At 36.0% G+C, this 23,703-nt stretch overlaps 1 protein-coding gene across 3 annotated transcripts in view; it reads left to right on the top strand.

Moving 5' to 3' along the window:
- BAZ1A (bromodomain adjacent to zinc finger domain 1A) overlaps positions 1-16,945 on the top strand; it is a 49,529-nt gene extending 32,584 nt beyond the window's left edge. For all 3 annotated transcript variants that reach the window (XM_070940469.1, XM_070940462.1, XM_070940476.1), the window contains 10 exons: positions 1,185-1,793; positions 2,405-2,568; positions 2,732-2,886; positions 5,164-5,312; positions 8,920-9,167; positions 9,259-9,488; positions 10,559-11,016; positions 13,681-13,823; positions 15,411-15,498; positions 16,127-16,945. In XM_070940469.1, the coding sequence (XP_070796570.1) occupies positions 1,185-1,793; positions 2,405-2,568; positions 2,732-2,886; positions 5,164-5,312; positions 8,920-9,167; positions 9,259-9,488; positions 10,559-11,016; positions 13,681-13,823; positions 15,411-15,498; positions 16,127-16,317 (2,435 nt within the window). In that variant the 3' untranslated portion in view covers positions 16,318-16,945. The remainder of the gene's footprint in view (positions 1-1,184; positions 1,794-2,404; positions 2,569-2,731; positions 2,887-5,163; positions 5,313-8,919; positions 9,168-9,258; positions 9,489-10,558; positions 11,017-13,680; positions 13,824-15,410; positions 15,499-16,126) is intronic.
- The last annotated feature ends 6,758 nt before the right edge of the window (positions 16,946-23,703 follow it).

Raw genomic sequence — 23,703 nt, 5'->3', positions numbered from 1 at the left:
TTACGAAGTTACTTTTTGGTGGTGTTCTGCTTAAAACTCTAAAACTAAAACTAAAAAACTTTTCTTCATATATAAAATATGCATGCTCTTGAATAATTTTATATAATAGACCTGTGATGGCGAACCTATGGCACGCGTGCCATAGGTGGCATGCGTAGCCATATCAGTGGGCACGTGAGCTCAGCTCCAGCGCATGCATTTTCGGGCCTTCTGGACCCACCAGAAGTAGGGAAACAGGTTGTTTTCTGCCTCTGGAGGCCTCGGGGGGTGGTGGGGAAGGCCTGTTTTTCTCTCTCACTTGGCTCCAGAGCCTTTCTAGGAGTCTGGGGAGGGTGAAAATGGCCTGTTTGCCAGCTTTCCCAGCAAAAAACACCCACTTGGAAGCTGGATTCCACATGCTTAAGAACCAAGGTGATTCAATTAATGACTGTAAAAATTATTGTAAAATTGAGTCTGATTCAGCTTGTGACCACAATGGAAAGTCTGGTCCCAGTTGTAGTAGTAAGTGAGGACTACTTACTACTAGATTACCTTTTACTTGTACACTGCCCAGAGTTCCTCTGTGAGGGAGATGGTCAGTTTCTAAATTTAATAAATAAATAAATACAGCTGCCAATCAGTCTTAGTTCAGAGCCACATTGCAAAAAACCTCTTCATATAAAATAACTTTACAAGTTGCCTCCAAAACAAATTCTGTTCTTCTGAACAGAATATTGGAAATAAATTATATAAAGATGCTCAGGGCTCTGTATATACATTTGTCCATCAGTAGAATAAGTATCTGAAAACAGACAAAATGGGATGAGGTTTTATTTAGTGGGAGAGCTAGCAAAAGAAACACCTGGTTGGGCTGACTCCAGCCAGGAGCTGCAGAGAAAAAGAAGTTTCCCCAGCATAGCTTCATGAGAGAAGCCAATGGGCAATGGCTCATTGATTTCTCCAGTCTAAGCTTCAACATTTTTCTTTCTTTGTCATGTAACCCAGCCATTCTCTATACTTTCTCTGCCGCGTTCAATCAGCAGAATACTAAGTGGAATATTATAAATTTAGAATTTAAGTTGGATATTTTGCATGAAATGTTTGGGGATGGTTTTTTTGTAATCTGTAAAAAAATACAAATGATTTTTAATTAAGCTGCTTGTCCTGTGCACATATCTGTAATTTTTCTTGTGAACCGCTTCTAGGGCAAGGAGGACAGAATGGCTTTAAAGATTTTACAAGACCAGTGGGGACTACTGATGATAAATGTGAACTGCTCACAGCAGAAGAAGAGGCAGCTTTAAAACAGGAGCAACAAAATAAAGAAAAGGAACTCATAGAAAAGATTCAGAAAGCTACAGTCTGTACCAATATTTCTTCTTTGGGCCGTGACCGCTTATATCGACGCTATTGGCTTTTTTCATCAGTTCCAGGACTATTTGTGGAAGAAGACTATTCTGGTCTTACAGAAGACATGCTGTTGCCTCAGCCATCCTCATTTCATAATAATGTACAGGCTCATATTTCAGAAAAATCTCAGATAGTCGTTAAAACTGGAGAGTCTTTGACAGCAGAATCTACCTCCAAAACTTGCCAAGATTTGGAAACTAGTGCTATTGTAAATGTATCACAACCAATACAAAAGCCAAATAGGTGGTGCTTTTACAGTTCTCAGGAACAGTTTGACCAACTCCTAGAAGCTCTCAATTCCCGAGGATATAGGGAAAGTGCCTTGAAAGACGTTCTTTTACAGGAAAAATCCAGAATATGTGAACAAATTAGTAGTTTTCCTATTGAAAAATTCTATATTTCAGGTAAATATTCTAGATGTTTATATTGTAGGCTTTATGGTTATTTAGTTTATATCATGTAGAATTTGTTCTTATCCTAACAGTTGAGACAATTTGAGTTTAAATGAATCATAGTTTGTTTATGTAGTACTATCAATATAGTCCATGAATTTTGCAATATGTTCTTTAACCAAACATTTAAAAAATCTTACTAGGATTATATAAAACATTCCATGCTTTGCAAAAATTTTGCTACATATTAGATTTTGTTTATATTTCACTAGCCCCAAAAACTCTAGATGGCTAAAATCCAACTGAAATCTTATAAAATAACCACCTGAACAGAAATGTAATTGTAATAATATAAAAATAAGAGATATCAAAAACAATCTTAAATTGTGACTTAACTTTTGAATGCTCTCTCAAAGAACCAGTTCTTTGTTGCTGGGCAGAAAGTGTGGGCTCTTTACCCATTTCAGTAAACAGGATATTCCAACAGAACAGCATTGTTATTGCAAAATATTGTTACAGTATTATTAATACAAAATAATTAAATTATATTTATCACAGTAATACTAAATAAAAAATTAATGGTCAAGTATGAAGGTATTTTGTATAATCTCTTAATGTTACAGAAAAAACACAGACTGAAGCCAAGCCACAGTTTGGACGTGGAAAAATGCAGAATGGCTGTGATATAGTCCAAAAATCTGCAGAAAAGCAACTTGAATTAAGGCTTAGGGACTTTCTCTTAGACATTGAAGATAGAATTTTCCAAGGAACATTGGGCTCCATTAAGGTATTTGACTCCTTAATTTTTATGGAGAATGGTATATTATGAAATTGCTGAACTCTTTCAGAGCACTACTTTTGTTTGCTTGAAAATGTAAAATGCAATTTAAAATACTAGTTAGGTTTTTCTGTGTGACAGATACCTAAATAAATATAAATTGAACTTACAGGTTATGGACAGATACAGTTGGAGAGCAGCCTTAGAAAATGGGCAGTATGAACTTCTAAATGAAGAAAATAAAGAAAACGGTGTAATAAAATCTGTTAATGAAAATGTAGAAGAGATGGAAATAGATAATCAAATAAGAATTCTTGCAAAAGACAGGTAACAGTTCTTGTCTAGATATTTTATTTTTAATTAATATTTGAATGGATAGATTGCATTTCATCTCTAACCACCCATTTCATATTGCAGAATATAATCCTGCAATCTTAGAAAATGCTGATAATCAGTCAGTATTCTCTTTGGATGTTTTTAAAAATAGAGTTTGTGCATATAATAGAGAAAGCCTAAAACACATTGGGAAAAATATTTCATTGTTAATTTGCACAATATTGATTTGTCAATTTTTGTACAATATCAAACTCCATATATACAATTTTATGAAATTGCAGTTCTTAATAAACAACACCAAAAAGGAATTAAAAGAGATGTGCAAAGGCACCACTAGATAGAACAGAACAGAGAATTTAGTAAGCCAAATGATTTAACATATAGTAAGAGATCTGAGGGAAAGGGTAGCCTTCCCTCCACCATTTTTAAAGAACAAATTCTGATTTTTATAATAAAAGTGACCAAGCATCTAAATTTAAAAGTAAGACTGTTGAGAAACTCCCCCCTCCCTCATTTAAGCTTGGCTATTTATAGGACAAAATGGTTTAGCTACAACTATTTCTCCTTTCTTTTGTTTGCTTAAAAATAAATGAGCTATATTTTTTGCGGAAGTTCTCAAGCTAAATCACTGGAAATTCCAGATAAGATTCTTGTCTTAAACACTGGAGAGCAAAATCACCAATCATTAAGATATTGGCCAGTTATCTGACTTAATATAAGATAAGTTTTGTAGGTACAGTAAATACAGTGGAGGGGTGGATCTTTTTTTTAGAAGCATATTTTTTTGCATATAAGAACAAACATTTATCATAGTCCTAGTAATGATTGTGTGAAGCATGCTAATATGGAGGCCTTGATGTGTTTTGAGCTTCGTTGGTTTTTTGCAGACATTTCTTACCCAACTAGGTAACATATTCAGTGCTAAAAGGAAATTGGGTTTCCACTCTGTTTATACACATTAACTTTGTCAGAATTGGTGGGCACAATGTTGTTTTCTACTTGGTAGTTCTTTGACTAGGTCATTGTTTACTGCTTGTTTGTCTGAGTCGGTACTTCCTTGATTTGAGTACTGTTTGCAACTTGATTGTTTGGTGTTAATCCTGGTAGTATGCCCTGTTTATCTGGGTGTTGATTGCTGGCAAGGAGGTGTTCTAGTATTTTTGTTTCCTTTTTAGCTTTTTTATTGTCTCTTATGAATGGTGTGTAAATGTTGTTTATGTGCCTGTTCATGGCTGATTTCTCTAAGTGCCAAGCTTCTAAGAATTCCCTAGCAGTTTTTGGATTTAGCTTGGGCTAGGATGCTCACAGCTTCCAATTGAAACTATGATTAAATCTGTCCATATGTTGGCCAGTGGTCACAATTAATTTGCTAACTAAACTGTACAATTATCTGTAGAGACATAAGACTAAACAATTTACTGAAACTCATAATTAAAAGAGAAATTGTGAATTTTTAACAGCATTAAAAATGGATGTGCTCGAATCTTGATACTACCAAGATTTAGATATAGCACAACATTGCATTTGATGGCATATTAGATATCACAAAGTTATACTCTTTCAAAATTTCCTGAGAAAGGAAATGCAGTTTTAAGTAGTTCCTTTATAAACACCATCTGAACCAGAGAATTCTGGTGTCAATTTTTATGAATTGCACAAAACACATTGGTACTTCTTTGTTCCCTGCTTTTAGAATATAAATATGGCTTTTATGTTTGTATGTTTATTTATACACCACCAGAGTCTCTGTATGAGAGACTTGGGTAGTTTATAGATATGATAAATGAATTTCAGCAGTTGTTTTCTTTTTCAAACAAGGTTTTTGGAAGTTTATGTGTAAATGCTTCTTAATAAAGTATTTATTGCAGTTATAAGTTACTCATCCTGATCATTCTTATTCCTTGAGTCTTGCCATGTAGGTGAAGTGAAGGGGGCAGAGGCTGCAGGCAATATTTCTTTGTTGCAGCCCCATAGTATAGAACTACCTTGCTCCTTGCATTTACTTTTCTACTCTCATTGTTGGCGGCCTCTAAACAGTTAAAGACAATTGTTCCACAGAACCTCTGGGGAATGAATAATCACTATTATATTTACTGTTTTTATAGTTACTTGTGCTTTTCCTGGTTGTTATGTTTTTATTCTGATTTTATGTTATAACCTATCAGGATTATTTTTGTTGAACCTGGCAATATGTAAACACAGTAAATAAATAGCAAATACAATAAATACATGGTTTAAGTTATTGATCAATTTTAAACTTTATTTTAGATTGATAGGATTAAAACCTGAATCTCGAAGTACTACTTCAACTAATACGAGTACACCACAGCCTATGAATAATACAGTACATTATTTGGCATTGGCATTGCTTCAGATACAGCAAGGAATTGAACGCAAATTTCTCAAAGCCCCACTTGGTAAGTGTCTACTTCTTGAACTCTTTTGATTTATGAAGGTAAAAGTAATCTGGATCAAACAGATGTGTCAACAGATTGCCTAGCAGATATATTTAAAAGTTTAAATTGGGAATATGTAAGGAAGTTGGAGTTTTAAAATTGTCACTGTATTTTAGAGACAAGTGACCTGAACATGTGCGCAAAAGTCATTCATGAAATTATTAAAAAGGGAACTCCAAACAACCTCTATGTCAGACCTTGACACTCTACTTCTGTACTTTTCATCCTAGGTCCACAGAAGTAGATTTACAGAAAATCTTCAGAAAAACTGCACAAATAGATTAACTTAAAAGGGATTTGAAAAACCCTGTAATAAATAGGAACAATAATGAAGCATACTTGAAACTTGTTCTTGTTCAATTGCTAAGTCATGTCCCAGTATTTACGACCCCGTGGACCATAGCATGCCAGGCTCCCCTGTCCTCCCTTATCTCCCAGAATTTCCCCAAATTCATGTTCATTGCCTTGATGACATTATCTAATCATATCATCTTTTGTCTCCTTCTCCTTTTGCCTTCAGTCTTTCAGTTTGTAGTATCTTCTCATAAGTGCTAATCATAAACAAAAGTAAAAATACTTTCATCTTAACTTGACTTAAACTACTCAGTTTAGCTTAATACAATCATCACATATGAGTATACGCTCTGCTGCAAAACTCTAGATATTCTACTAGGAAATACTGTACTGTATATAGAATTCTCCATTTCTATAGACCAGGGGTCTCCAACCTTGACAACTCTAAAGCTTGTGGACTTCAACTCCCAGAATTCCCCAGTAATTCCCTCAGCAACAACTATAGTGACACATAGCCCATTAACTCTATACCCTCTTCCTTTTACAAGCCCAAACACATTTTATATGGAGTTTGATTGTCTTCTAGCAAAATAACCAAAAATTGTTCAAATTAACCAAAACCCTTCTCTCCAGAGGGTCAATGAGGCTAATGTGCTGCAAATTGTCTATTCCTTGTCCATGTAAAGGAATAATGCTCAGGCATCAAAAGTCTGTGTTGTTGTTTTTTTTGTATCCCCACCTGTCACCCAATTGCACCCAATTATGGAAACTTATTATAGCTGCAAATTCTGGGACAGATCTATAAGCCAAAAGTAGGCCCTTCACACTCACCTTCTAGAAGGATCGAAGATTATTCTGAAAATTTAGGAAACCAAGGCTACTGGAAAGAATAGTAATGATAGCCTGTAACCATATGCCTTGTGTCTACTAATACAATTTCTAAGTACCTGTAGTTTGAAAAATTTAGAAAAAGAAGATAACCACTGGACATTTAAAAATACTTGAAACAGTGTGGAATGGAACTCCTTAAATTGTTCCATTTTCAGGTGTCCCAAAGGTGCTTTTTAAAAAGGCAACTGGACTTTCTTTGTTTGCTTGAAGATATTTAGCTTCTCATCCAAGAAGCTTATTGAATAAGAAGCAAAATATCATCAAACAAAACAAAGAAAGTACAGTTGTCTTTTGAAAAAGCATCTTTGAGACAGCCATGACCTGGATGACTGAGAATCTTCATACACACTTCCATTTTAGGGAAAAATACACTGTAATATGGGATGTATGATACTGAGCATGAGATATTTTACACATCCCTAATACACGTGATCATAATCCTGTCCAAAAAAAGATGAATGGATTGTGTGAGTATTCTGACCATGCTGAGATCAGAAAATTCATTTTATTGTCTTCCTTTGTAAGATTTTGTAAGCTTCACTTTGTAAGACTGAGCAAAATCTAGCTGGCTTTAAAATGTTGAATATTGAATGATAGAAATGCAACACATGCATCCTCAGCATGAACGATTTGTTTTAATTTTTTCTTCTGATATAACTTTAGATAAAGAGGCAAAACACAATATACTTAATGGGGTACTGAAAACGTTTGTAAAACTGCAAAATTCACAATCATTTTGGTAATAAACATTGCTACAGTGAAAGACAAAGTCAATTTTTAGCCACAGTCTTTTATTTCCCATTTCTCCTCCCCACCCCAATGGTCCTGGTTCCTATAGCAGTGTAATCTTATTTTTGGAAAAATAGGCTATGCTAGTGAAAAGTTCTCTTCTGTTTCCAAATGAACTTGAAATAACTAGGTGATGCAGAAGAAAATAAAAGAGACCAAAAAGGTGATAAAAGGAGGAAGAGAGAAGATCAGAGTAAATATGGTAAACGATAGATTTTCTTCCATTAAAAAAATTGCTCAAAATGATAATCTAAATACGAAATACTTTTCCGAAGTATTGCTTTCCACAAAGTGCATGGCAGTTATCCAGCTTTATAACCAAGGCAATGGGACAAGCTGGAATTGCTTTCTCCAAAAACAAATATGTCTGGTATTAATAGGGTAAATGTTCTGATAGACACAGCAGTTTGATGATCTGTCAGGAACACGATTATTTTAAAAAAGTGAAATTATATCCAAAGGGAATGGTAGCTTTTCTTTTTTTCTGGGCAGCTTCAATTTGGTTACCGCCCTCTAAGCTGTCATTAATTTGGGACATTAAAACAGATTTGTCATGCTGCTAGACTAGATTAAGATTATATTTTGTTTGGCCTTATTATAGCCACTCAGTGTGTTTTAAATAAATTGTGGAAGAATGAACCCTGGCTAGTTTTTTCTCTTCCAACAAATTGGCATTTGAAATCACATTGCCCCTGTCATTGATTCGTTTTTCATATGTGAAAAATTTATGTGCAGATGAATTATTATCTAATTCTTTGACATTACAAGAAAGAAAAGAGACATAGTTTAAATAGTAACTGGTAATTCTTGAAGGTGAATTTGATTATGTGCAGATGAATTAATATTCTGAATTGTAGGGAGTCAGTAAGCAGGTATATCACCAACGATCTGATTTCCTGATATAGATGAATTATTGGAGGAAAAGTAGTACAATATATGCGTGTTTATTTAGAAAAATGAGGATATTTTTAGTCTGTGCTACTGAAGAGGACTATTGGAATCAAAAGCCACTGGGGTAAATTTACAAATTTTATTCTGTTTTTCACATTTTAGACACCAGATAACTGTGTTATGTCCACCTAATTATTGTAAGCCATCTGTCCAGTATACACATTCATAATATTATAGGGGTTATTTATATTATATTGTAATTTTATAGATTATTTTTAAAATAGTTTCTTTGAATAACAACTTCTGTGAGAATTAAACCTGAAGTAGGATCACAGAGAAACTAATACTATGCTGTTTATAATCTATACATATCCTCTATTGTCTGAATCTGATCATTAACCAGTTTTTAATTTCTCATTTATAAGATGATTTTTTTCCTATCTATCATAATTGAGCTTAGCTTTTGATGTTTTCTAAAACTTTTTGGAATACCAAATGTTCGTATTTATCAAATGATTCCCTTTAATTCATTGAATACTCTGTGAAAAAGAGACTATATTAAGATTTACAAAAATGAATATATTACTTTTAAACAAGATTGATTATTCTGCATATTTTTGTGTTATGCAAATAGTACTAGAACACAGATGTTTCACTGCATAATAAATAATAGCGTGATATTATTTGTTTTCTTTATTTGAAGATGGCAGTGATGGTGGCCGTTCACACAAAACAGTCTTGGATCGCTGGCGAGAATCACTCCTTTCTTCTGCTAGCCTCTCTCAGATCTTTCTTCATCTCTCAACACTGGAGCGAAGCGTAATCTGGTCTAAGTCTATTTTAAATACTCGGTGCAAAATGTGTAGAAAGAAAGGAGATGCTGAGAGCATGGTGCTTTGCGATGGCTGTGATCGAGGCTATCATATCTACTGTATAAGACCAAAGCTTAAGGTAATTTGAAGTATTTTCTTTAGAAGGTTAAAACTTACTTCTGATATTAAGTACAAAAACATTTCAGTAATACATTCTGTCTCTCTTCAAGGCTGTTCCTGATGGAGACTGGTTTTGTCCGGAATGTCGACCTAAGCAGCGCTCTAGGCGACTTTCATCCAGACAGAGACCTTCTGTGGAAAGTGATGAAGAGGCTATAGAAGAAATCAAAGAAGAAGATGAAATTAGTTATGAGGAAATTGGGCAAAGTGAAGATGATTATGAAGAGGAAGAAGAGGATGAGAATATTGATAATTCTGATTCTCAAGAAGATGAAAAAAGGTAAATCAAAAACTAAGTTAGAAATGTGCAGAAGTTGCATACAGACTTCCAGTAGTCTCTAGTTTTCTTTCTAGGGATACAAATCTTGGAGACATAAGCAAGAGAGCACATGTGTATATTAACTTAACACAAACAACCACATGACAAAGTACTAACACTGGAACATTGGGATATCTGCTTATCATTGGCCTACAAGCAAGAACTGGTGGGATACAATAGACAAATGGAAAATGAAGATGCTAAAGTGCTCTGGGATTTTAGAATTCGAACAAACAAGCACCTGCTACAAAACACCACAGGTTTAACAATTGTCAATAAGAAAGACAAAAAAAGTTTGTACAGCGGATGTGGATGTGGCAGAACCTGGAGACAGCAGAATAGAAGAGGAAGAACTGGAGAAAATTGCATTATACTTGAATAAAGTAGCTACCCATTTATTTATTCATAGGTTTAGCCTTTGGTTTCAACATTTAGTCAGAGAGATGGACTACTCCTGATTGCACATTATTCTAGATCAAGAGTGACTGAAGATCTGTGTAGTAATTTAATGTTCTCTACCTGATAGTGTTAGTATGCCAGAGAGAGCTTGTAATTCATTCATATTCCAGAAAACACCAAATTAAAGTAGTCCATTATACTGCACTTCAGGCGATTTCTTGTAGATTTGTTTAGAATTTCCAATTAGTTAAAAAAAGTGAGACTGACTAGAACTACTAACTGGAAAAATATCTTTCTAGATTTTAAACTTTTTCATTGACTATTGCTTATCATATTTAAACTCCTGTATTAATTGAGACCAAGTTATATAAAGAAATGCTAATATCCATTTTGGAATGTCCTTGTGCTACCATTACCATATTTGAAAACCATCATTTGTGAAAGTAATAACATAGCTGATGATTCTAGAATGGAATTTCTCCACTGCAGTGTCCCATTTGTATATAAACTTAAGAAATCTGACTGAATGTATCTTACTTCTTCCATTAAGTGCTGAATTCACAAGTTTAAAGAATAAAACAGAATAAAAAATATTGTGTCACAAACATTTATAATTCTCTAATTTCTTACAGCTTATCCAAATTGGGGAACCCTCAAGTAAAACTTACTTTAAGAACAAGAGCCCCAAAGCTTGCTAGTAATCAGCTGAGTACTGGAAGATACAACTCTCGCAGTCAGCAGAATACACCTAAGCAAATTGGCTCTTCATATAAAACTCTTGGAAAGAATATTAGAAAAACAAAATCTGCTCCTCCGTCAGTGACAAAAACACTACGACTTAGCAGTCGTATTACTCGCCATAATCAAGAGATGCTGAAGGCAGATGCGTTTATAGAGTTGACCAGCCATCGAAGGCAACGTAGAGGAACGAAGACAACAGACACTACTCCAGACAGTAGTTCTGGTTCCCTTGGCTTCAGAATTATTGAGGAAATGAATTTAAGGAAAGAGAAAAGCTCTCCAATTTCAGTAGAAAAAAAATCACAAGATACAGACCCCCCCAAAAGGGGTAGGAAACGTCAGTCTACAGGTACATCAAATCTTTAAAATAAAATTGACTGCTAGAATAAATTCAGCTCATATTTAGTGTCACTTGGTTGCTTAGTGAAGTAATCCAATGCTACTTTCCATTATTAAGAATGAAGGGCATTTAATGGGTGAATTTGCAAGCATAAAATTATTTGTGGCAATACTGAAGAAATACTGCTTTCTTACTTTGATTTGGGGTAGCTTGAATAGAAGGATAAAAATTCTTAACCAAATCATTTCAAGTGAGATTATTTTGGGTTTTTTTTTATGCTTATTGACTAGCCAGCTTCATAATATTCAACATAATCTGTTGAAAGCAAACAGAAATCAGGATCAGAAAATCCTTGGAATAGCAGTTATAGTTGAAAATGCCTAAATAAAATTTTGTTCATTGGTGACATGAGTTTCCAAGCTGGGCAATCTATATATATAAAAGCAAAAGCCACTCACGCTGCGATCACGAGATCTCCAGGACCGTAAAGCCTACAAACTTAAAATTTGGTACATATGTTCCTCTTGGCTTCTAGGTACTCGCTAAGAAAGGATTTTTCAAAATGATCATCAGATTATTAGTATTTCTTATATTATTATTAACACACTCTGATGCTAATTAGTTAGACGTTCTACTCCCCCTCCCAATCTGAAAATAACTCTGGAGAGAAGAGGAGAGGCTTCTGTGGGACAAGTCTGAGGGAGAGAAGGGGGATAGGATAGGATAGGCTTCTGTGGGGCAAGGCTGAGGGAGAGAAGGGGATAGGATAGGATAGGATAGGCTTCTGTGGGGCAAGGCTGAGGGAGAGAAATGGGATAGGATAGGATAGACTTCTGTGGGGCAAGGCTGAGGGAGAGAAGGGGATAGGATAGGAGAGGCTTCTGTGGGACAAGTCTGAGGGAGAGAAGGGGGATAGGATAGGATAGGCTTCTGTGGGGCAAGGCTGAGGGAGAGAAGGGGATAGGATAGGATAGGATAGGATAGGCTTCTGTGGGGCAAGGCTGAGGGAGAGAAGTGGGATAGGATAGGATAGGCTTCTGTGGGGCAAGGCTGAGGGAGAGAAGGGGATAGGATAGGATAGGATAGGCTTCTGTGGGGCAAGGCTGAGGGAGAGAAGGGGATAGGATAGGATAGGCTTCTGTGGGGCAAGGCTGAGGGAGAGAAGGGGGATAGGATAGGATAGGATAGGCTTCTGTGGGGCAAGGCTGAGGGAGAGAAGGGGGATAGGATAGGATAGGATAGGCTTCTGTGGGGCAAGGCTGAGGGAGAGAAGGGGAGAGGAGAGGCCGATCGTAACTACTTATTAATTTTCAAGCTGTGTCAATTTATTAAGCCTGATCACATAGTTTTGTAACGGAGCACGGGTATTCACTAATTGATAATACTTGTATGATGACATCATTGTGATTTGCTGCAGACACCATTGATCAGCAAAACTATCTTTGTTGGAAGAGCTGTGTTTGCATTGACTTTTGTGAATTTAATGAACAGCTTGAATTGAAATAAGTTAGCACAAGTGCTAGTATAACTATCTGTTTCCTGATTATGTTTTTCTTCATAAAATGGAATGAGACAGGCTCAGAACAATTTATGTCTATTTATACAGTATGGAATTCTAAAAATTACTTTTTCTTTCTTGTGTTCCAATTTTGGAAATATGGAGTCTAGTGTAAATAGGCATGGAAGATTAATTGGCAAATGAAGTCTCTTTTAATTCAATTTATTTGGCTGAAACACTTGGGATTGAGTTATATCTGCATTCTGGAAGCAAGTAATAAATGAAAACTATACAACCATCCATAGCACGCTCATTCAGTAACCACTCATTCAGCAACTGTTCTAAGTTAAAGGTAACAGTAAAGGTTCCCCTCGCACATATGTGCTAGTTGTTTCTGACTCTAGGGAACGATGCTCATCTCCGTTTCAAAGCCGAAGAGCCAGTGCTGTCCAAAGACGTCTCCGTGGTCATGTGGCTGGCATGACTAAACGCCAAAGGCACATGGAACGCTGTTACCTTCCCACCAAAGGTGGTCCCTATTTTTCTACTTGCATTTTTTACATGCTTTCAAACTGCTAGGTTGGCAGAAGCTGGGACAAGTAACGTTATGTGGCACTAAGGATTCGAACCGCTGCACTGCTGACCTTTCGATCAACAAGCTCAGCATCTTAGCCACTGAGCCACCACGTCCCTTCTAAATTACAATATGCTAAATGTGGGGTTTTATGATCATCCTTATAATTCGGCTTTCGCAGTATCCCTCTGATTATGCAACTACAATTTGATCACTTGAGAACCAACTTACAATTATGACAGCGCAATGTTCCACGGTAATGTGATTACCATTTTCAACTATCACTACTGGCTTTTGACAAGCAAAGTTAGGGGAAGCCAATAGGAGGTTGCAAATAGTGATCACATGATCACAGGAACTGCACACAGAATTCATCTAACAACAACTGGAACTGCTGCAACTGCTGTTATGACTTTACATTTAATGACATTACATTTAATGATTGCATTGCTCAGTGACAAAGTTACCATTCCTAATTACCATCATTGAACAAAGACTACCTGTAGTCCAAAGACCTGAACAAGTTTATAATGGTGGATATATTAAATTTTCTTTACTTTTTCTACATTTGTCTTTTTTGATGTCCATGTGGTTATTCCAGAACCTTCTCAAGTGCCACTGAATCGGAGGACCTCAGGGCGTCAGGGTGGAGTACATGAATTATCTGCTTTTGAGCAGCTTGTTGTAGAACTGGTGCGACATGATGACAGTTGGCCTTTTATGAAATTGGTTTCCAAAATACAGGTAACTAATAATTTCAGAGTACTAAAATAATTAACTTGAATGTATATTTATTGGAAATAATTGCAAGGAGGAAAAATGACTAAATGTAAATGAAATCTGATCTTCATAAATAAGTTATACTGGGAAAGAAAATTGCAATCAAATAATAGGCCTCACATAGATAAAATTAAAACATTGTAGATTTCTTGAGTAACATACTAAAATTCAAGTTATAGAAATATTCAAATTACACTTTGGAATTCGCTCCTTCATTGAGACTTGCCAATGCAATTACTTTTGCAAATAGATGGCAGTGTTATGATAGGAAGTAGAGAATGCATCATTATAAAAAAATGTTGGTGCTTCTCAGAGAACTTAACTGTAATGGACCAGTAATTATTATGTGAAATAACAATCCATAAACAAGACAGCTATTGAAGAGAGTCAGAAAAAAATAGAAGTTACAATAAAGTTTCAGCAGAGGGCAGTGTGTATCTGACTTGTCCCGGCTCAGAAGCTAAGCAGTGTTAATACAGCTGGTATTAGGTGGGAGTAGAGAATACCAAGGCAATAAGGTAGATTGGAAAGTTTAAAAACCTCTTCCCAGACAAAGGCAATGGCAAACCACTTCCATATTCTTTCCAGGGAACCCTACATGAAAGTATCTAGGAAGTCAAAAGTTAAATTTGAAGGAATTTTCACTTATCACTACGTGTGCTCTTTGAAAAATAACAAATATGCTGTTAGGTTATATAATCAGTAAGCTACCTTTGATGGGTAGTATGGATGCAGAACTAATTAATGTGTAGTATTATTAAAATCAACTAAATAATATTACTTATGCTCATCCTCATCAAAACAGTTAGCTAAATTCAGTTGATTTAAAAAGGCAAAGTGGGATTAGGTCTTCTTTCTTACTGCTTGGCTGAGAAATGTTCTTTAAGACCTCCCTGGAGTATTACATGCCTTGATCTTCAGGTGGTCTTGGTTGGTTGACCATTCCTGGGGAGGTTAACACTGATGTTGAATTGCCTTCGTTTGCATATGATCTGCCAAATAGTGGAGTTGTAGAGTCCAAATTCTTTAGAAATAGTTTTGTAATTTTTTCCAGCTTGGTGAGCATCAACCACCATTTTTCAGAGGTCCCCCTTTGTTCAAGCCAGGACATACTTCCATATATCTGTGTTGAGATTAGACCTTAATAGTGAATACCCAGGATTCTGTTCTTTAGGAAGGATCTCCCATACTCAAACCTGATTGTCATATCATTGATTGAGACACCTGATTATATATTTGCTTAATTGGGTTCTCTCTATGTATTTTTAGGCTGTGTGGAGGAGAGATGTTTTAGATCATGTTTAGACAGAAATATTAAAAATTCAAATGGGTTCACAAACTTTGTGTTTAAGCACCTTGTGTTAAGATATAATTCTCTTCCTCACAATCTGAAAACTAATTTATGTCAAATATATTTATATGGATTTCATTCTTCATACCAAAGAAGCAGGACCAATTGCTTGGAAGCAAAGGACTTGCCTAGGAATGAAGAAAAAAATGTTTTGTTTTGTATGAAATTATCCCTTAATTTTTTTGGTTTACAATGTACAGGTACCAGACTACTACGATATAATAAAAAAGCCCATCGCTTTAAATATAATCCGTGAAAAAGTGAACAAATGTGAATACAAAGTAGCCTGTAAGTAATGTTGACTAAATAATTTAATAATGTTTAAAACAATTTAATTTAAATAACCAGAAGCTTTTGGATAATAAATATAGAAAATAACACTGGAATAGGAACCTCCAGCTCAATAGTTCTAACAGCATTTGGCTTATATTACATGCGATGATGCTTAGAATACTATATACTAGAGTTCTGCAGTGCTACAGATTCAAAAGGAAAAGTATGTTTTGAAGTGCATAGTTACTCCTTAGACTGGCAGCTCCTTTAAGCAGCTGCATTTTTTCCTGGAGTATATTTTCCCTTTTGAATCAGAAACACGGCATTCCCCTGGGACATATCTATCTAAACACAATTAACATTTAAATAAAATATTAGAATGTATTGTCTCTCTGTCACATTTATGCTGTCTTATTCTGAGAGAAAGATTGTGATCTTACAACTCCAAACAGAGAGGTTCCTTGGGGTGGGAGAGCTGCTGGCAATAAGAATGGTATTTAGGTTAAAAAAAAACAGGTCTCTGATCCTTAGCTACTATATTGAATTAGCTCTCATAGAAGTAACTGCACTTTCACAGATACATTTTTGTTTAGAAATCTTTGCTTTTAGGACTATAAAGGTATATTTATATTTTTCCTTACAGCGGAATTCATCGAAGATGTTGAACTGATGTTTTCAAACTGCTTTGAATATAATGCTCGTAATACAAGCGAAGCAAAAGCTGGAACAAGACTTCAGGCATTTTTTCATGTTCAGGCTCAAAAACTTGGACTTCCGGTTGCATCAGGTTACATGAATCATATTGTTCCAGCAGCCAAAAAGTCACGCATTTAACTTCTTTTTACATCTTAAGAAGAACTTCTTAGGACTTAAATTAGAAGAAGCCTTTATATTTTCATAGAAAATGAAACACTTAAATCATGCAGCCATAGAAAGCAATAACATCTGCCACACCTTGGAAGTGTGGCCTGCACTATATTCTCAATTTATTAAGCACTCAGGAAAATGTAGGAAAGGTTCCCTTTTCTACAGTTTTGTTCAGTGTCTAATAATTTTGATATGTATTGAATACAGTACTGGTTTATAGTAGCTTTGGTATTTTAAAGACAATTTTTGTCCAAATGCTTTTTTTTTTTCAGCACCAGCTATTCTTATATTGTTTAGAGAACAATATTTTCTTTTGTAGACTCTGGCATAGTTTTGTAAGAATTCTACCTTGGCTATAATCATAATATGCAATACGTACAGTAGAACGAGTGAAATATATGAAGTCATTGCATACCAGTTTTTGACACTACGTGAATGAGTACAATTTTATATATTTTAAATTACTGTGCCAGTGCTGTTTGGAAAAATTAAACCTGACTTTATTAAGTAAGATATTTATTTAGCTTACAAATAATTTGTGTATTTGTTTTTTATTTATAAAATATTTACTTTACAAATTAAAAAAAATCCTTAATTTTGTTTTCATTGTGTTTTGTTTATACTTTTAATAATTGACCTCTTTTTATCTGGGAGTTCTTCCAATAGTAACTTACCAAACTGTATATTCATTTGTACAATTTTGGTAAAAAATAAAAAAAATCAAGTATTATTTTACATGTACTAGTGAACAACTCCCTTTGTGAAACTAACTTCTGGGGTAGATTTGTTCCTACCGGTAGTTAGCTTCAGGTAAGTGGTATGATACTTTAACATCAGATGATTGCAAGTCATCAGCAATACTGCTCTGCATTCTACATGTCATGTTTTTTCACATGTAGCTTCAAACAGCTGCCTACTTATTTTTCTAAAAGTTTTGTCAATTTAGTAAATATTTTTCTTCAAATATTGTTCAATGATTTTTTAAAATGTCCAGTAATTTACAGTCAGAATTAAAATTACTGATCTGCTTACTTTTGTCTCAGCATTGTGTATCATTTTCAAATTTATTTAGCATACAGGAAGACAAAATTTGCAAGGAATTTTAATGATGGACAACATAAACTGTTTGCACCATTTCTTGTTCAACTTATTTCTGATTCTTGAGGTTGATGCTTGTGTCATCACCCTTGGTATCTGGCCATCTTGCCTTCTGTCAGCATTTTTTATAATTGCCTTCAGTCATCAGGATCTTCTCCAGCAAATCTTGGTTTTGTATTATTTAATTTAAACATTTACACTTTACTTCATTCTTAGTGCTTCAACACAGGATTCTAGTTTTAACTTCATCTATTATTGGTTTCTGGTAATCATAAAATTTCTTCACTAAGTAACTGGTGGCCCACTAAATCCTTGTTTTTAGAAGTGTGACTTTCTATGTTTTTTTTTTTATGCATTTAGTAGTTTCATTCTATGGATTGTTGAAGTCTGAATCACAAAAACTGTAGGATAAGAGCAACTATTATGTATCTTAAATATTTTTAGCATTTTCCTTTTTTGTTAGTGGAATATAAATTGATCTTTCCTGTCTTGTCCATTACTGTGCTTTCCATACTGTTTTATGAATCACAAATAGTGCTTTAATTATACTATGTACAGGTAATTCTTGAAGTTATGGCAACCTCCCCCCCCCCCACAAAAAAAAAGCTACTTACGATCCGGTTTCAAAATTGTAGCTGCTGCAGAGCCTCACAGTCACATAGAACAGAATATAACAGAGTTGGAAGGGACCTTGGAGGTCTTCTAGTCCAACCCCCTGCTCAGGCAGGAAACCCTACACCACTTCAGACAAATGGTTATCCAATATCTTCTTAAAAACTTTCAGTGTTGGAGCATTCACAACCTCTGCAGGCAAGTTGTTCCACTGATTAATTGTTCTAACTGTCAGGAACTTTCTCCTTAGTTCTAAATTGCTTCTCTCCTTGATTAGTTTCCACCCATTGCTTCTTGTCCTGCCCTCAGGTGCTTTGGAGAATAGCTTGACTCCCTCTTTTTTGTGGCAGCCCCTGAGATATTGGAACACTGCTATCATGTCACCCCTAGTCCTTCTTTTCATCAGACTACACATACCCAGTTCCAGCAAACCTTCATGCACAAACCTTGGGTAGATTCACCTTTACAACTGACGATCTACCTACCTCCCCCTTCTTACCCTCTGAAGAGTTGTGGAGCTGTCATTGGGAAAGAGTAGGCCACTCCACCCCTCTGCCATATGGCTCCAGCCCTAAGTAGGCACCACAAATACATTCAGGCTGCTCCAAAAATGATGCCTGCTTCTGGGACAGACAGAGCCATGGGGCTAGGGATGCTAAGGAGTGGAGCAACCTGCTCTCTTTTCTCAGTGCAAGCTCCCAAGCGGTACAGCAGATGGTAAGGGTGTGATGGGAATGGGGAGGAGGGTGAGGGAGTAGATCTGAGTTCAACAACGCCCAAGGCCTGCAGAGGCCCTGAGGGTGGGAGGGAGACCTTGAGAGGCTTGAGGCAGGCCTGGGCCTGTTTAATGACCCATGTGATTGATTAATGACCACAAGAGGGATGGGGGAGTCATTAAGTGAAGCAAGGTTTTTCCCAAATGCCATAATCAAACAATTTCTAGTCTCCCCAGAGGTTGGACATCCAGAAAAACTGGGAGCAGGGAAATGGGTTTACATCAGGGCTCAGATAGATGACCTCCAAGGAGATCCACAAGACACTTCTTTACCTTTCATGCTTTAGGAAGGACAGCTATTGCACAATGGTCTTTACAGGCTCCCCTAAATTTAAGAGGGAAAGTGTAACTCGGTCATGAGAGTAAGACAACTGATCATGGGAGAGTGTTTAAAACTCAGCATCAGGTTCTTAGGGACTTATGGGGGCCAAGAGCGAGGGCAGATGTCAAAGATTATGTTTCATTTTGTGATGTACACTGCTGGGCAAAATCTGTTCCTGGAAAGCCAGCTGTCTTGCGGCAATCTCTAGGCTCACTTTTGCCACCCTGGAACACTTATTACGTATTGTTATTTACCACCAAGTTTTGGAAGGCCCCTTTTCAATTATTAAACTTTAAAATTCATTTGTCAACTTCTCTGCATCTGGCATCCAATGGGGAATCCGAGAGGTTGAATCAAATATTACAGGAATATTTAAGATGCCATGTCACTTACAGAGTTATCTGCCCTCACACAGCCCCTCTTTCCCTGCCCGCCCCCACCCCCACCCCCCCCCGGCAACACCTATCTGCTGGTGATCTGCTTCTGAGCTGCTTGGGACTTGCAACTTCCTGCTGGCTTCCTCACCAACTTGGTTATGGGAAGTTGGCAGAAGGTTGCCTCAACTAATGACCATGGGATTTGGTTAATGATGGCACTCAGGATTGTAGGGGTTGCCATCACAAAATAATGAGGTCATGTTTTAGCACTGTATTTGTTGGCAATGAAAATTCCAGTCTGATTGCCATTGTAAGTCAAGGACTACCTACATAGAGAGCAAGAGAGCAATGGTATAATTAGAATTGCAGGATTGTTATAATTTGGTCCTGGACAACATACAGTTCATGACCTGCATGTGGCCTGTAAAACAACTCTGTGCAGTCCACTTTCTTAAAAAAAAATAAATTTACAGTCACTGCCACCACAAAAGATGATTAAGTTGTCAAACACATGAATTCACAGCTAAATGATTTTCTAATTTGAAAACAACAGTTAATGGAACTTTTAATGGCTGATCCTCACATGACTGTTGTAGCATCCTTATGGACACTTGACAGTCAGCATGTATTTATGATTGTGCAGCATTCCAGAGTCACATAATTGCCATTTTCAATCATCTCAAGACAGCTTCCGACAAGTAAAGTCAAGGAGGAAGCCAGATGTATTTAATGATTTCAAGGTCCACTTAACCATAGTGATTATTCAACAACCATGGCAAAAATGTAAAATCAGGCACAACTCATTTAATGGCGGCCTAGCTTAGTGACACATCAGTCTCAATTGTGGCAGTAACTTGAGCACTACCTATAATCAAATGTGTGCTTTTAGAACATCCTGTTTATAACTAAGCCTATATATTATTTTTATATATATATAACTAAGACTTCCTTTTCAGGTGGGGAATCATACCTGGGGAAAAAATGTTGGGCCTGTCAGGATTATAGAGGGAATGGCTAATGGAGCTATGAAGTCACAGAAATAAATAGGGCGAAAACCTTTGGCCCATTTTGAATGGCAGACGCCTATTACCAACTCATAAGCCTACCAAAATAAGGGAAACTGGCTCATAGGGCCCAAAGTGGCTTTTTCCATTTTAGCTTTCATGATCACTAGTGGATCATATGCAGCTCAAGAGTTGCCTACTCTGTTCTAAGAGCTAAGATCAAATTCAAGCAGGAACCATGTTAATTAAATTAGAATAACTACTGGTTTTTTGTGAAATTGTTATCTTTTCCTTCTCACATTTATTTAATATCTGGACATTTAAGATTATTATCTACTTTTAAATAATATGTTCTGAAAATAACATGTTACAATGGTTATATGGTCTAGATTTAATTACAACCAATTTAATTGTAAATTTAACTGAATTAACTTTAGTGTATATCATTTTTCTGTTAGATTTTCTCCTTATAACTTATTTTATTTGTTAATTTTTTATGCCGCCCATCTCCCCTACAAGGTGATTCTGGGCAGCTTGTGGGTTATAAAACAAGTAAAATAGTTAAAAGATTAAAACAACACAAAATTAAAATATTAAGAACTATACAGGTAGTCCTCAACTTACCACAGTTGATTTAGTGACCATTCAAAGTTACAACAGCACTAAAAAAAAGTGACTTATGACTATTCTTCAGTTACCACCTTTGTAGCAACCCCATGGTCATGTGATCAAAATTCAGATGCTTGGCAACTGGTTGATATTCTGACCATTGCTGTATCCCAACATCATGTAAATTACCTGCAACCTTTTGACAAGCAAAGTCAATGGGAAAGACCGATTCACTTAACTGGTTTTCTAACTTACCAATTGGACTGATTCACTTATCAACTGTGGCAAGAAAGGTCATAAAATGGGGCAAAACTCACTTAACAAATGTCTCAACAGAAATTTTGGGCTTAATTATGGTCATAAGTGGAGGACTACCTGTACTAAACCTGAACTAAGAGCCAAGTGCCAGATGGAATGGGGATGATGTCTTGTTATCTTGGTAGCCACCTCTGGCAGTGAGCACGCCCACCCAGGGCTCCAGGCCAGCTGGTAAAGTCAGGTTTTGATACCCTTCTGGAAGGCGAAAAGGGAGGAGGCAGTTCTTACCTCCAGTGGTAGAATGTTCCACAGGGATCGGGCCAGAAAAGGCTCGTTTCTTTGACCCTTCCTGCTTCAATTACTTAGCAGACAAGATCCATAGCAGGTCTCTTCCATTAGCACAAGAGTGGTAGGCTTGTCCCATCAGGACAGACAGCTCCTCAGATTTATCTTAATCACTATAATAAATATAGGTGTTTTTTTCCCTCATTATATAATCAGTATCTTCTTTCTTGTGATATAAATTTTTTTGTTTCATTACTTTAAGAAGTTGAAGAAATGAAAAATATATAGACATTTAAGCTGTTTAATTTAAAAGGAAATTTCTTACTAAAATATTCCTCATATGGTATAAAGTGTGAATGTTTACCTCATTAAATATTTTTCACCTGAAATTAGTTTTGAATCTTGGCATTGACCAGCCAGCAATTAATTCTGGACCCCCTTTAGATTGAAAGAACCAGATTAGTTTATTTTCAGAACTCTGCATTAGAATTCCCAAACTATTATAACCCTAACATATATATAATTCTTTGAGAATAAAAGTAGTATCTTGTAGAAAAATTAACAAAATACATATCTATGGAGATTCTCAATTATCCAGGTCATGCTTATCCCAAAGGTGCTTTTTTCAAAAGGCAACTGGACTGAAGAACTGAAGATTCTTGGATGAGAAGCAAAATGTTTTCAAAGATAAACCCAAGAAAGTCCAGTTGCCTTTTGGAAAAAGCACCTTTGGAATAGCAGAATGTATATTTTATTAAAAGGCAATCACCTGCTTCATGTTATTCAATATACAACTTCAATATATAGCTTCAATAACTCCTACTTTTCACACAAATCTCAGTGTCATCTACCTTTCCCATATTTAAAAACAAGGTCTTTCTAATCATAGGACTAAATTCCACAGTACAATGATATTTTATTTCAGCTAATGATGAATATCTATATAACATTATTATTGTATCCTATCTTTTTAACATCCATTTGGTCAATCTTGAGCAATCTTTAAAGTTCTTGAGCTGACTTCAACATTAAATATATTAGGAGTCATTCTTGAAAATAATGTAAATCTGGTCATAACCAATGTCAAACTGTAAAACTAGCTTTTTCAAGTTACTTTCGCTGAAACACTAGTATTCTAACACCTCTTGATAATTCTCTACATTTATCTGTAATTTACAATAATTGATTTTCCATATAAAAATGCTGAAAATATTTTTGTGTCGGATGCCTAAAAACAACTAGTGAAAATACACACTTTTGGTGGCCAAGCACATGACAATTCTCAAAATATTAGAACAGATGCTTTATTATCTTCTCACACTGACACAGAGGAAGTTTTTATTGTCTTTTTAATCAAGAATGCATTTATTACTAAATTGCCCTTGTTTGTGGAGAAGGAAAAAGGTTCTGTCACTCACATTCAACTCCACTTAACCTTGCTGTGAAAATTATTTCCTCTCACAGCCTTGAGTGCCTTCCCCTTTCATCAGCTTTCTTATCCAACTGCTTCTACAGCATAATTCTCAAGACCCCTATGAGCTTCTGATGGTGACTGCATGACAAGTGAATCACCAATTGGCCAAACATATGTTGTGTGAACTCAGCATCTGGTTAGTTTAGAAGTCTGCATGTGGTGTGAATCCAGGAAAGCTAATTAATTAAACTATGGTAAAATTAACCTTGGATAAACATGCCCAGGAGTGTTGTTCAGCAAATGAGTCTTACTCTCACAACTACACTATAGGATTCGGGACACCTTGTAGCCTTCTTCCATTTTGTCTCCGCGTTTTGGTATCTATTCTTCCTTAGCTGGGCCAGGCAGCCCACTCCTGATCTAGGTGCTGTCGCTGTAAAAACCTTTTAAATTGGTCTTGGATCTTTCCCACTGAAAAAACAGCACCCTCAAACACAAACACTACATGTTGCCCGTGAAACACGAACAACTCGCCCCCGTTCGGCTCTTTCTCCAGTTCCCACCCTTCACTCTCCTTTTTGTATCAGGCGGCGGCCCTT

This window comes from Pituophis catenifer, unplaced genomic scaffold (assembly GCF_029215685.1).
Source record: "Pituophis catenifer annectens isolate HBS135680 unplaced genomic scaffold, rPitCat1.0.hap2 SCAF_1, whole genome shotgun sequence".
NCBI classification, from domain to species: Eukaryota; Metazoa; Chordata; class Lepidosauria; order Squamata; family Colubridae; genus Pituophis; species Pituophis catenifer.
This window is presented reverse-complemented; position numbering and strand designations above follow the sequence as displayed.